The sequence below is a fragment of the Lytechinus pictus genome, chromosome 10 (genome assembly GCF_037042905.1).
Source record: "Lytechinus pictus isolate F3 Inbred chromosome 10, Lp3.0, whole genome shotgun sequence".
NCBI lineage: Eukaryota > Metazoa > Echinodermata > Echinoidea > Temnopleuroida > Toxopneustidae > Lytechinus > Lytechinus pictus.
Genome location: NC_087254.1, coordinates 3,449,066 through 3,464,653, shown reverse-complemented (window position 1 = coordinate 3,464,653; position 15,588 = coordinate 3,449,066). Strand labels below are relative to the sequence as shown.

The 15,588-nt window shown below is 35.1% G+C and overlaps 1 protein-coding gene across 1 annotated transcript in view; it reads right to left on the bottom strand.

Moving 5' to 3' along the window:
- Positions 1-12,343: 12,343 nt before the first annotated feature.
- The window catches only part of LOC135155730 (hyalin-like), a 38,534-nt gene continuing 35,289 nt past the window's right edge, over positions 12,344-15,588 (bottom strand). The window contains exons 24-26 of the mRNA XM_064105797.1: positions 14,982-15,023; positions 13,897-14,072; positions 12,344-13,045 (exon numbers count right to left, since the gene is read on the bottom strand). Coding sequence (XP_063961867.1) covers positions 12,884-13,045; positions 13,897-14,072; positions 14,982-15,023 — 380 coding nt within the window. The 3' untranslated portion in view covers positions 12,344-12,883. The remainder of the gene's footprint in view (positions 13,046-13,896; positions 14,073-14,981; positions 15,024-15,588) is intronic.

Genomic DNA, 15,588 nt, shown 5'->3' with positions numbered 1-15,588 from the left:
CAAGCTTTAAGTATAAAATGAAAAAATTGCTTCTGTCATTTTATATATGAATATTTTCCATCTTACGTTTCCTTTTGACTTTAAGTTAACATGATAATATGAACCATGGACAATTGTTGTTGCGGCATTTATAGTTTACCCTCACTGATACATTTGTTGAGCATTCTATTTTATTTAATAATTCATGCCCGCCTTCCCGCTCATGTCTCCCTCTCTCGCCCCTTTTTCTTCTCTTCTCTTCTCTGCCCTTTCCTTCGTATTGTTTATTGTAAATTAATAGGCGTATCCCGCCACAAGCCGCTTTTCCGCTTTTAGGGTATACGCCTTCTTCTTTAAACCCAACATGTACATATTATTTATATTCTTCATAATATTGATTTTTGTATGAATTAATGTTTACGAAAAATGTAATGAAATGGATGAAAATAAATGTTTATTTGAATTGAAAAATTGAATTGAATTGACCCATGTCCAAATGTAAAGGCCTATTACATTCGTTTTCTTTTATTCTTTCCGCCTCATATACAACCAAACTCTCATCACAAAATTCTTGAATTTCTTCTCCACTGAAGTGATTCTGCTCTCCTCGTATTCTTTAAAACATGACTACTCTTTCTTTCAACAAAGTATCAGGGGCAGTACTAGAATATATGCAACATATATACAGCGCTTAAAGAACAAGTCCACCCCAACAAAAAGTTGATTTGAATAAAAAGAGAAAAATCCAACAAGCATAACACTGAAAATTTCATCAAAATCGGATGTAAAATAAGAAAGTTATGATATTTTAAAGTTTCGCTTAATTTTACAAAACATTTATATGCACATCTTGGCTGGTATGCAAATGAGGAGACTATGACGTCATCCACTCACTATTTCTTTTGTATTTTATTATATGAAATATGAATCTCCTCATTGTCAAGTGATACAATGATTAATTTGTCCCTGAACATGTGGAATTAGCATTGTTTAATACTACAAATGTATATGGTTTAGTCAAGTTGGTCCTTATTGTCAAATCTATAAAAAATGAAATATTGTATAATTCAATCAATAAAAAAACATAAGAAATAGTGAGTTATGGACATCATCGACTGACTCACCTAATTGTGCATATCACTTTTTTGTGAAAAAATGAGCGAAACTTTAAAATGTTATAACTTTCTTATTTTATATCCAATTTTGATGAAATTTTCAGCACTATGCTAGTTTGATTTTTCCCTATTTATTCAAGTCAGCATTTTCCTGGGGTGGACTTGACCTTCAATAAAATGTTTCTGAAGAAATTTCTGCCTTCCGTGTTCTGTGTTCTGATAGGAACGGAATGATTGATAAAATGCCTAGCTTCATATCTTCTATAGATCTATGGCCAGTGTCAGGCCAGTGAATTTAATTGTTATGTATTTATTTATTTCTTGTTATGTATTTTAAAAAATGTAAACTCACATTGTTAGTCTTCGGACTTTTTGATGAGTATTGTTTAATAAAACCGAATTGAATTTGAATTTGAATTTATATGAATTGTGCATTTGTTATCATATAACAAGTCTTTATGCAAGGGACCCTAGAATTACTATTGGTAAGATAATAGATCAGTAATCTTCAAACATTTAAAGATATAGACCTAACTTCTTTTTTAGTAAGAAGAGTAGACGATCATATCATTATCAGGTAAAGACAGGACTAGCATTTAAAGACATCTAGATCTAGGCCTATCATAGCCCTTGTTGAAGTATGCAATGGGTCAGGGTCAAAAGGACCAACCGCTTAATCCAAGTTATCACGCCTATGGGGCATTTGTTACACATGAAATTGTAACATTTAGTTTTTCTTTATCAAAGTTTATGCACTAAACAGATTTTGCAAGATTTTTAACATTCAAATTTAAACATTATAGTCCCATATATAATAAATAATGACAATGCTTGACTCATTTACATTATATTTTCCACTTGCTATCATTATGGGAATCGTTTTGACTGTTTGGTTAAGGTTGGTGTGGCTCCACCCTAAATGTAGAAATATACATCAATTGCTACTTTAATAGTTATTATGTAGGCCATACCGACCCGGTATCTCTTTAATTGGACGACTGTGGTAAAACACATTGTGCTTTTTAACTTTAATGACTATTGTCTTCCTAATAAAGTGATATTATTTCTTAAAGATTGGCAAATGACAGCTTTGTCTTAAAAAAAAAGATACCACTTTTTCGGACAAAAAATATTTCTTTACCTTGTTAACAAACTTAATAACAAAAAATATCAGCTCGCGCTTCGCGTTCGCATCATTCATTAAGTGTGATCCACATCCACTTTTCACAATTTCCCTACACAGTGCATTAAATTGACCTTTTTTCAGATCGGTAAATCAAATGTTTTCAGCTCTTGCTTACACTGATCTTCATGATTAAACAAATGTATTCAGAAGGCCCATATTCTAGGTCTAAATCTAAAACATGCGCGATAGCTTGCATGTTCTTTGTTCAAAATGTGCTTTAATTATCCAGTTTTAGATCAGAATATCAATAGTTGTCTGCTCACGCTTCACAATCGCATTATTAATGATACCCAATTAACCATATCCTATTCATGATTTACAAAATATGAATAGAGTGTCCCATTTAAAGTCTAAAATCTCAATTTTCTTCCATCAATTATATAGTTACAAACCTTTCCCTTTATGATTACAAAAAGTGCTTAGAATAACAATTTTTTAGGTCGGAATGTCGAAAAAGTTTAGCTTGCGCTTCGCGCTCCCATTATCTAAATATATACCGTCTACGTGGGTTACTGTAAACAGTCCTTTACAGGTCTCTTTTCGATCTTGCAAGAACAGTTATCAAAAATTTCTGCTCGCGCTTGGCGTTCGCAGTAAATAATTAGTTACATATATGTATCTAGTTACATATATGTAACTAGATAATTACTGCGAACGCCAAGCGCGAGCAGAAATTTTTAATAACTGTTCTAGCAAGATCGAAAAGAGACCTGTAAAGGACTGTTTACAGTTACCCACGAAGACTGTTCAGGATCACAAATTACATTGCCCAGAATACTAATTTTTCATGACAAAATACATGAAATTTAAAAAATAAATCGCTCGCGCTTCGCGCTCGCACTTTTTATATAGGGCTTATGAGATTATTTCATATTTATGTTGTTTTATAAGAATAAAGCTAAGAAGTGACTGATCAGGAAAAATATAGGTGAAGATAATTTTGGGCCCCGTCCCCTTTTTGCGAAAGTCGGATCGGCCCTTGTGACACATACACACACACACACACAGAAAAAAAATGTTCCCCCCCCCCCCCTGAAAAAGCAAGGACCCCCAGTGCCCTCCAGGAAAAAAATCCTAGCTACGCCACTGCGCTGCGAGTTTGGTTTCTTTATAATAAATATAATTTATCCATATCTCTTGGATAGATATATTCAAAATCATTATTCTTCATGTCTGAGCTCACAGAATATCATATATACAGTATTTGTATTCTGATCTACATACCCGTCTGAGAAGCAGAGCCTTTGCATATAGATAATATGAGGAAGACTACGAACATTGGCCAATGTGAAATCAACTTTGATGCCATCATTCTCTGGTTGATATCAGTTTTAGAGTAGCCTCAAAATATGATGTGTACCACAAAAAACATTACAGAACAAATAGAACAGCAAGTCAGCAACCACTTTGGTCATGGACCCTTGTATGCCCATGCTTTGGCATTCAAGGCAGTTGAGGCTGCAATTCAGATCAAATTTGAAGGATCTCGATTAAAAAAACCAACAAGTCTAACACTATTCGTTTTCCTTCATTGCTGTTTTTTTTACCTCTATTGTGTTAATGTTTCTTCTGAGGGCGGTTTGTTTTTGACTGCCCAAGAAGAATATGAAGGACGTTTTATTTTCTTTTTAACACCTGTTTAATATCAAAATTAGGTCAAAGTGACACTAAAACGTGATAAAGGCAACAATCCCTTGTACCCATTAAAACTTTACCTTGGAAATAATGGAATGGACAGAGAGGCGCCTGCAGTCCTGATGTGAAATCTCGTGAAATAAACATATGATGTCATTTAACCAAACTAGTTTTGTGTAAGAAACCAATAACGGGGATTCCCCCGAGAGGTAACCGTGTGATTGGAAGGCTGTATACTCATCTAAAGGTTGAATTCTTTATTCAAAGAACAAAGAAGTGAAATAATAAACATAAGACCAGAGATTGAAATTTCGTGAGAAATCTGTCCCATTCACAGGGTGTACAACATTGTGTATACAAAACAAAATCGATCTTAACAAAGAATTCAAAACTTCGAACAAAGCAACGATCTATAAATGCCCGTGTAAATTTAAAAACATTGAAATACGTGTGAAATATATCAATTCCATTTTATCAAGTAATGAGTTGACCTTCCGAAAGTATTCATAGAATATAAGAAAGAACTGCTTTAAACCCCCCCCCCCCCCAAAAAAAAAAAAAAAAGATGACGATGAATGACGAGATTAACGATTTATCTTTAATCCAGAAAAAAAAGTAATTTCAGAAAAAAAAAATTAACACATTTGAATGAAAAAAATAATAAGATTATTAAGTATAACTCATTGAAGGCACGAAGTTTAAAAAAATGGATGTTAGATAGTACTTGGAATGAATAATGTATCTTACGTCTGAGTTGATGCCACAACAACAATATGAAACGATAGATATTGTGTGAGGATTTGTAAGGGTGTGTTTTTGTGTGTGTAATTGATTTTCTAACGACATGCAACCATTTAAAAAAAACTTAAATTTAAAGGTTAAAAAAACATCCAGGCTTTATTGTTTTAATGTAATCAAATCAGAAGTCAACATTTAGAAAAACAAATCATAAATACGAAATGTAGAGACCTTTGGACAACTCAGTGAGAGGCAGCGGAACATTCTTTTAAAGGGGACAAAGCCAAAATGGCATTTAAATGTCGAAATGGGCATTTTGGTGTAAACTGGAATTTTCACCATACATTAGATTATCATCTGCGTGAAGTGGTTTTGTGTTTTGTAGTAATTAAGTTGAGCAAGGCCTTTTTGAAGTGATTTATTTTTTTGCTGACATATCACGTAGGTTTCAATTTTGCCGCGAGAGAGCGTAGCAAGCGAGCGATTTTTTATTGTTCAAATTTGAAGTTGTAAAATACGCTTTTTGGTCAATTATAGCGCTATTTGCTGTTAAAAGGGCATCCTTGCGAGATGTTGCGAGTGCGAACCGCAAACCCAAACTTTCAATGGACATTTCATGTAATAAAGCCTTGAAAATTAAACATTGGGAGCAGTTGTTGTAATCATTAAAAATATGTGTATCTAACTAATGGATTAACGCGAGTGCGAAGTGCGAGCTTAAATGTTTAATATAGTGACCAGAAAAAAACCTGTCGAGGATTGCATTTAGTGACTCATGAACAGGATATTGGATATTGGAACAAGATATTAAACAAATATTGGAATAATATATCGCCTAAGTTTTCACTTGCTTAAAACTGTATTGCGTACATTATATTGCTCTTCAATCTTGGAATATTTATATTACTGTAATTTGGTCTGGGCTAACACATACCAAAACCATTAAACAATTATGTTCCGTTCAAAATAAAATTAAACGTATTATTTCTTCAGACGACCAGATACCACTAGCAAATACTACAATTTTGTTTCATTCCCTAAAATTGTTGAAATTAGACGACATCAACAAACTTCAACAATGTTATTTTCTCTACAGGTGTTTAAATTCTCAAATTCCACAAAAAATCGTGATTCATTTACACATGCATCATGTTGATACCCGCTCAAATAATCAAATATTTATTACCAACCATAGAAATCGTCCAACACAACATTCGTTATTCTGGCGAAATTCCGGATTACATAAAAAAAAAAAACATGTTTTTTCATCCTATATATGAATATCTTTCATCTTTCGTTTCCTTTTAGCATTAACCATGTATAATTGTTGTTGCCGCATTTATATTTTGCCCCCACTAATATATTTTTAGAGCACTCTATTTATTTAGTAATTCATGCCCGCCTCCCCGCTCACGTCTCCCTATCTCGTTATCTTTCCTTCTTTTCTTTTTCTCTGTTCTTTTCTAGCCTTTCGTCTTTTCTTTGTATTGTTTACTATATTGTATATAGTAAACTATATTCTTCATGACAAACTGATTTTTGTATGTATTTATGTTTACGAAAAATACAGAAAATTGTGAAATTGAAGAAAATAAATGATTATTTGAATTGACTTGAAAAGGGATGCATATCTCCCGAATCGAATAATGCGAGCTTGTGATAATCCAACCTGAAAATTGAACATTCTTAGCATTTTTTGTAACCAGGAACAGAATGAATACCTTATGCCATTTTCAGTATCTTTTGATTTTTTGCTTCCGCACCAGTCCAGCGCTAAAAGTAGTCCTCACCATTGCGTTCATTAACTACAGCCGAAAAAAACTCGGCACGCGGTCCTGGCGCTAGTCTGGTGCTGATAAAAGCAGCGTCAAAAGTCCCGGGCCTGAAATCGCCCGCGATCCATAAACTCAAACTTGTACGACTTAGCCCGAAACTGGTCCGGATCAGCGAGTTATTGAAAGCGGTATATTAAACTAAACAATAATTTATTCGAGCGCGAAACACGAGCCCAAAATTTGTGATATTCCAACCTGAAAACTGGACATTCTAAGCATTTTTGTAACCATGAACAGGATGAGTACCTTACTACACAATGATGCGAGCGTGAAGCGCGGGCCAAAAATTTTGAGATTTTCCAACCTGAAATGTATCATTTTTTGCTTCAAAAAGGGTATTTCAATTTGAACCAAGCCATATTTCATTCTCGTTTTTAAAACGGCATTTTCCATTATGGAAAAGGGATTTTTTTTTCCTACTGGGAATTGGGGCGGGGGGTTCCGCCGCCCCTGACCTCAGACATGTCAGAAGTACAGCTGGAGCGGGCTATCAAGCTCATATGTGGAGAACGGTTAAAACAAATAATAAAACCTTGAATGTAGCGTCACAATGGACATTGTGTTCATTATTGGGAATGATGAACAAATATTCTTATCATATCAAACTTGATGTGTCCTTCTTGATGAGAAGAAAACACTTCAATACAACTCTGAAAATATTTTTTCCTTATTATTTCGTAGTACCTGGTTGATTTTTCGCGCTTTGAAACGAATTCATTGTCCACCTATGCTTTTTTATGATTTTGTTCCAAAGAATAACTGAAGGTCATATCCAGGCAGGGTTTAGTTGAAGAAAAAATGCGTCTGATCGCAATTCAAATAATCAATCACTAGTCCCTCATGCCCGTATTTCATTGGTTGAAATACGTATTGCGTCTGATTGTTTGGGGACGACTTTGATCACAAGGTCGTTGGCAACTGACACGAAAAAGAACCTGGGGGAAGACGCGTCTTTTTTGAAAGAAAACTAGTTATTCGCAGATCACAGATTCATCCCACGTTTTTTTTCCCCTCCACGCAGGTTGTGATGACTTTGGGGGACCTGTCAGATATAGTCAAATGAAAGAAGTAAATTAATCTTTAGGGGATCCACGCTGTACAAGCAATGCTTTTTAGTGGATCCCCTCATTTCCATATCAGATTTTGTTAAAACTATTTTACAAATGTTTTGGAACTCGTAATTGATTTGTAAACATTATCATATTTCATTTGTATTTGTTTATATTTATGTATGTTTGATTAGTATTTGCTTATAATGTTGTTAATGGACATGGAAAATAAACTTGAACTTGAATCTAGGGCTACGTAAAAATGTTAAATGTTCATCAAATTTTATTTAGTTACTTCACAGCTATCTTATTTTCACCGAAAAAAATGTTCTGTCAGATCTAAATTTTTGTATTTTATGACCAAACTCACAGCAGAATGTTTTTGGGGTTTTGTTTTGTTTGGATCAATAACACTAAACTACGCAAAACTGAATTTAAATTTTCAAGTTGTGAAGCAACAAACTTGGGGCAAGGCCGTTTTCTCATCCTTTTTTATCTATATAATGGGTGAAGGAGGTGTTTTAATGACCGTTCTGGTATGACCTGTTCTTTCCATTTTCAGTGTCGTCCTTTTATATTCATATTCTCTTTCGCTTTCACTTCGATTCATTTTCTCCCAGTTTATACTGGGATGGGGGTGGCAACCCCAGCCAATGCCTGAATCCACACCCTCGACCCCTGCTCTTTCCAGATGATCTTATACCCCTTTCATAAACCCAATAAAACCTATCCTCCAATTAGCCGCCTAAGAGTAATGCGGATAATTCAATCAAAATTGCGTTCACAAACTCCGAAAATTATCCGCTTTATTTTTACGAGCACCCGTCCTGAAAAAGGCGGATAATCGTCATGACAACTGGACACGCCCCCTCCGATGCGGTTGTGTTGGAAAAGGGTGACCTTGTGACCGCACCATGGCAATTATCCGCATTATTTGGAAATACGTTCATAAACTCAAAATCTTGTCCCGATGCCGCTATTATGCGGATAATAGCAGCATCAGAATAATGCAGATAACTCTTGTCCTCCTCTGATCTTACGACCAAATTATGCTGCTATTAGCCGCATAATTGGGTTTTATTGGGTTTATGAAAGGGGTATAAAAGGCCTGCTAAAACCCTTAATTGCTAAGTAACGGCTACTATTGAAAAAATATTACTATTGAGATTTACCAGAATGTAAAAGTCAGAGCAACTCCACTTCCTTGTATAGCAAAACTTGGAAAGAGTTTTAAAAAATGAACCTGGTGTCTTGAACATTAATGTTTTAAGTCATAAATGATGCGAGGAAAGCTGATGAGTTTCTTGTTCATGTTTACGTCGAATTAAAACGTAAAACTCGGTAATCTTTGAATATTGGGCCTTAAAATCGGATTACCTTGTTCATTCATACTAGTTGGAGATTAACTTAAATAAACATTACGTATGAGGCAAAAGACTATGCTCGATCTTGCGAGTTCAGTTCAAGTAAAACGAATGGGACTTTTGTGCGTATTTGTATGAGTTTCACCATTTGCCTCACATAGTACTGTCAGTGTGCAAAAGTACACACAAGCAAGATGGCGGATTCCGCAAAAGAAATGTTAAAGTTGTTTCTTGAAAAAAAATCTTCCTACAAAAAAATGCAACTTAGGAGGATTTTACCCGAAGAAGCTGAGTAAAGAGAAAGAGAAATTAGTTGTTTAGTTGCCCTTAGTATGCATTTGACATTATGACAGGAAATATTGTTTATTTCATGTAAGAAAATCATGTGCTATAACTTCTGAAGGTTTCCATGGCGAAGAAGAATAGTGTAGTAGGTTTCGCGGTACACCATGTATCTTTCTTGAGGACGACAAGAACACACTTGTCGAAACGTCGAGATTGGGTGGTCCCGGCTTTTCAGAACCAACATATGCCCAAGAAAGATACATGGTGTACCGTGAAACCTACTACACTATAAAATCATGTGCATGTATGAGATTGTGTGTGCACTCTACATTACGAAGTACGGTGAAGTTAATTCGCACAAGTGCATTGGCACAAAAAAAGCAAATTTGCGAATGATTTTCCGTTCGTTACTGTTCATATGACATAAATTCTAATACTTGCAAAGAAAAAGCGATGAAGTGGGGAGTAAGATGTATTTTTGTATGATTACAAATATGTTCATTACTTGATAGCTTTTTACAGTAATTCTAATTATCGATAGGAAACACGTGTACAGATAGTAACGAATCCCATCACTCCCTAATATAGGCTTTGGGTTAACCCCCCCCCCCTCCCCCTCCCCATTTCGTTCGTACATCCGCAACTCCCACCCTTTTCTTATTTCCTTCTCTTAGGGAGCCCAAGGGAGTTAAACCCCCACCCCTTTAGATCCACCACTAGTACCTTATAACATGTATAATGCTATACATTTCTTTGTCTCCTACGATACAAATATATATTGATAAGTATCCATGCAATGCACATTTCCAAAGAGGATTCACGCCTGAACGATTCAAAATATTACCGATAAAAGATTTTATGCCCACGCATCAACACATTCTCAATTGGAAGCATTGGCCGATTAACATCTTCGTATATGCAATTTGCATTTTTTTTTATAACTTACCCTTGGAATAAGGAAGCCCTGAAATAGCAGACCTCAGGAATAACGAGCGTATAACATTATCATAAAGGGGCACACCAGGCTGAAAATAATTTTATTTAAATAAATGGTTTAAAAATCGCAAAGTAAAATGCTGAAAATTTTACCAAAATCTGATAGCAGATAGCAAAGTTATTGAATTGAAAGTTTGCATTATTTTGTGAAAAGAGTTTAGTGTGCACGTCGTCATGAATATTCATTAGGTGGGCTGATGATGTAATGTCCCCACTTTCCTTTAATAATGTTATTACATGAAATCTTATTTCATATTTTCATATCTGTAGGCATGGTATATGTACCTTATAATAAAATAAGTTGTAGCAATGAATATTTAATGTATTAAATCAGTTTTCAATCTAATTTATTTTAATATCAGAGGACAGACTTTGAATAAACTTCGTAACATTATAATAAATTGCAAAAGAAGGAGTGGGGATATGGACATCATCAGCTTGCTCATTGAATATTCGTAAATACATACATGGAATTGTTTCACCGAAATAATGTAAATATTTAAAATGTTCTTCCTTGTCCGAATTTGATGAAATTTTAAGTTTTGTATTTGTCTGATTTTTCTATATCTGTTCAAATCAAAATATTTTCAGCCTGGAGTACACCTTTGATAAGTGGCACAACGAGTATTTCAATACAATAAAACTATCGATATCTTTTTGTCAGAATAATTATTCCTCCGATTTAATACAAACCATTCTTTCAAGCAATCTGATAGATAAACAAATTATTAGTTGTATCTGTTAATTTGTATTATAATATCCAAGCATAATACAAGTTACCATTAAAAATATTATCAATTCTTCCATATAATTTCTTTCAATAGTAATTTCATTGGATGAATACACATTTTAACACAAACAGATGAATGAAAAAGGCTTGTCATCATCCTGATATTATTGAACAAAATTTCCTAATAAATACAAACTAAAATTTAAATGACTTTATATGAATTACTGTAATTTAACTGCGCTAAAGAACGAAAGTGCTGCACTTCAAACGAAATTTACATGTCTACACTAAATTTCAGAAAAAAAACTATGTTAATGTGAAATGTCAAATACAACGGAGAAATGTGAAGGTTGATATTATACAAAAATATATACAGTGTATATCTATACTAAAGTGGGTGGGATCTTGTCTACTATTAATCACGCAACGCTTAGGTTAAATTGAGATTATCATATCTTTTCCCGCCATTTGAAGGGGTGTTGTGTATACAAACATTGATGCAACTATATTGTATTCAAAGTAATGTTGTGCATGAACAGTTACAGCAGTAGTTACTGCATACATTGTAATCTTACATGTTTAAGTTGAGCTATTGAATTGCACCATCGTGCTTGAGTGAAGCCACACCTAAATGTACAACATTGAATCATACATTAAACTGGACTCAGAGAGTCAAGATTGAATCCCACTATATCTGCTGTCTAATGTACATTGGCTCTAATGTTTCTTCAACAACACTACAAGGGGCAAATTTAAACCAATCACTACTACCTTTCTTCTGAAAGAAGCAAGACGATCGTCTGCGTTCGCGGAGCGGGGGTGGCCGCCCCCTTTCCAGAAAACCGGGGGAGCTTTTCTCAAAAGGGTGGATTGAGGGAGGGGTGTCAAAATAACGCCCCTTTTCGAGACAACCGGGGGAGTTTTCACGAAAGGCAGTGCTGAGTTGTCTCTTGTACAAGTTGTTTATTTGTGTGTCTGTGTAAATTTGTGTGATGGTATGGAGGCTGCATATGAGGTGATGTTGTGTGCACTAAAAAAAAAGGAAGGAAAGAAAAAGCACAAATTTTGCGCATTTTCATTTAGGCTTATTTATTTTCAATAGTCTCGGCGGTGCACGCGTCGACCGGGTTTTCCCGTACATGGTAACTATCATATTAGTACTTGCTAGCAGCTTGCAAAGGAAAGCCAGTTTCAAAGTAATTGCTTCAGTGGTGTACAGATGAAGGAGTGAGGGACTCCGGGCGCTTTGGAATTTCGACATTTTCATTAAAAAAAAAATTGCATCAGATTTTGACATGAAAGTATTCAGAAAATGATATCATATTTCACCTTTCTCTCTTTTTTCATTTATTTCCCATTTTAGTCGTCATTTTTTAGGGGGAAGTGCCCCAAGCCCCCCCCCCCCCCCCATCTGTGCACCTTTACCAGTAGTCTATTAGTATTATATTGTTGTTATTATTTGATGAATAATTTTCATAGAAACGACTGGTTCACAGCCTTTCGTGAAAAGCTACCCCGGTTTTCTCGAAAGGGTGCGGCCGTCCCCGCTCCGCGAACGCAGACGATCGTAACAAGCCTGCAAAATACTAGTATAGGGTGCAAAAAACAAACAAGGTGCATATTTTCGAGTTTTCATGAGGCGTGCAAGATATCACCGCTACTGTGATATTTGGGGTGTAGATATTTCCTGATGTGCACATGGAGTTAAGTCCAGAGAAAAAAAAAACTTCTACAACGATTTGGAGATGAAGAGAACAGGACACGAATTGCTCTCTGTATGATGTCCATGCTGATAATGAGATGTACGTGTAATCTGACTTAAATCATGAACCATTCTTTAAAAATGCATGTTTGCTATGTGTTCTCCGTATACAATAGTCGATATAGACACCTATGTACATATTTCAGTGTGTGAAGCTGCCGAAGTGTTTCACACAAAAAGTTGACAATTTCGTGACGATCCGCCTTTGACTACTCCTTAAGCTCATCCATGGTCGTAGCGTGGTTCTTTGCATCCATGCTAAAGGCAGACGGGTGCTCCTCATCTAGTTGTTGGTTAGGATTGATGTAGGTGTGATCGTCCAAGTTAGGTTTCTTGAAGAAGACGTCGGGGACTGATGACTGGATAAAGTCCTTGAATAAACCGAGAAATTCAGAGAAACACAAATTAGCACTCTTCGGAAAGGCGTTTATAATAATAATAATATAGGGTATTTATATTGCGCACATATCCACCTTGTTAGGTGCTCAAGGCGCTCCTATATTACCCGGCTAAGCTAGGCGTTCATAGCGCACACAGCTTTTTAAGGAATTACTTCCTACCGGTACCCATTTACCTCACCTGGGTTGAGTGCAGCACATTGTGGATCAGTTTCTTGCCGAAGGAAATTACGCCATGGCTGGGATTCGAACCCACGACCCTCTGTTTCAAAGTCCGAAGACTAATCCACTGGGCCACAACGCCACAACGCTCCACAACGCTTGCGTTTAAACGCAAGTCGAAATATCAACCGCAATCCCAAATGCGCGCATTCGATTGGTTGAAACAAGTTGGGTTATAATTTATCATAATTTCTGTAAATTGAAAAAAAAATCCATTATAATTTATCAAAAAGGTGATTCTAGCGTTCAAAGATCATCTCATAAAATGATAAAGTAAATAAACATTACAATTATACGACGTCAATATCAATGGCAAGCATACGAGCGACTGGTGTCAGTATGGTAAATGAGAGTAAATTGAGCATTAATTGTGCTATTTTTATCTTGAATTGTCATACATATAAGATATATCTTATTTTCGCTTTATGAAACTGAAAAGAAAAGGATACGGTCATTATTCATTAAAGTTGTTCATTACTCATGTTCATGAAAATAAAGTGGAATAAGCCCGAACTTCAAAGCCAACCCTAAACGTAAACCTAATATATCATTTTAAACTAAAATGAGTATATGGCACAGAAGAAAATGTCGCGTTTTATTACCTCAGGAGTTTTGACTTCAATGGCCTTCTCCTGTGCAGCAGTTCGTTTCTTCACCTTGTATTCTTCACGGTGAATGCGAATAAGGTTGAAGCCAAACACGATCAAGACGAGTAGGATTATGATGGCAACGCTTGAAACTATACCGATAAAAATATTCGTCTTATCGAAACCAGTTCCTGGTATCACGAGTGGGTGGGATGGACGAAAAGAATGAAAGCGTTATTACAAAACTGGTTAATACTTGAATAATGAACATTAAAACGTTTGAATACAAAAATGACTATAGCTACTTGATATAGATGTTCATGTAAATAGTGATTGTTTATTCACTTTTTTGGTCGATAAAACTTGATAAAAATTTACTCGGAGAATCAGTCTATTTGGGAGTCACACTCCGTTACGAGTTAACAATGACAAGTGATAAGGTGAGACGTGTCGCTTAATTTGCGTAAACTTATTGATCACATCTGCCCCCCCCCCATTCTTCGGATGCTATGTTTGATTTAATTTCTGTTTATTCAATTTGGAACGTAATGTGGACCCAGTAGCCCGTATTCTGAAATCAGGTTTAACATATACCATGGTCTAACTCTGTGTTAAATTATGGAGAGCCAAAAACTTTAAAAATCCGCTTATATTGTATATTTTTTTCTTATATTTGCTTCTTTATTTCCCTTTGCTTTCATAATGAAAAAAAATCAGTTATCATTCTGAGACAGTTAATGAACATGTACTATTAAGGATTTGTCCCCCAAATTTGCCCTCCGTAATTAAACTACAGTTCGTAATACGGGCCAACGACTCAACTACCGGTTCAACTTGACCATGAATTTGAAGAGTGAAAGTTAGCAGCAAACTCCCATTCTTTTATGTACCATAGATGTCGATGTAATTAAAGTAGTTGAAATGAATTAAGAAAAACCACATGAGAACATTTGCACGAGTGTTTTAACACCATAATGTTATACCACCCGTAAGCTTAACTCTGCTGTTTTTCTTTGCCAGACTGCTTGGGGGTTTTCTTTTAATCCTAACAGTATAAATACACGAGTGGAAATCCAACGAAAAGACAATTCGTTATTTACCTGGTTCCTTGTTTATTCCTGATGGTGTCGTTGATGTTTTATCTATGAAATAATTAATATCAAATATGTATTTTTTTTAATAAGTTTCGTGAATGCCAACAGTATAAGGGACAAGTCCACCCCAACAAAAAGCTTATTTGAATAAAAAATCCAACAAGCATAACACTGAAAATTTCATCAAAATTGGATGTAAAATAAGAAAGTTATGACATTTTGAAGTTTCACTTCATTTCACAAAACAGTTATGTGCACATCCTGGCTGGTATGCAAATGGTAGACTGATGACGTCATCCACTCACTATTTCTTTTGTATTTTATTATATGAAATACTCTAATTTTGTCCTCATTGTCAAGTGTTACCACGATTATTTCCTCCCTGAACATGTGGAATTAGCATTGTTTAATAATACATGTATATGGTTCAGTCAATAATCAAACAATAAAAAACAAAAGAAATACTAGTAGTGAAGGACATCATACATTCTCTCATTTGCATGTGATTAAATTGTGCATATAACTATTTTGTGAAAAATAAGCGAAACTTACTGCTTTAAACTGTCATACCTTTTTTATTTTACATGTGATTTTGATGAAATTTTCAGCATTA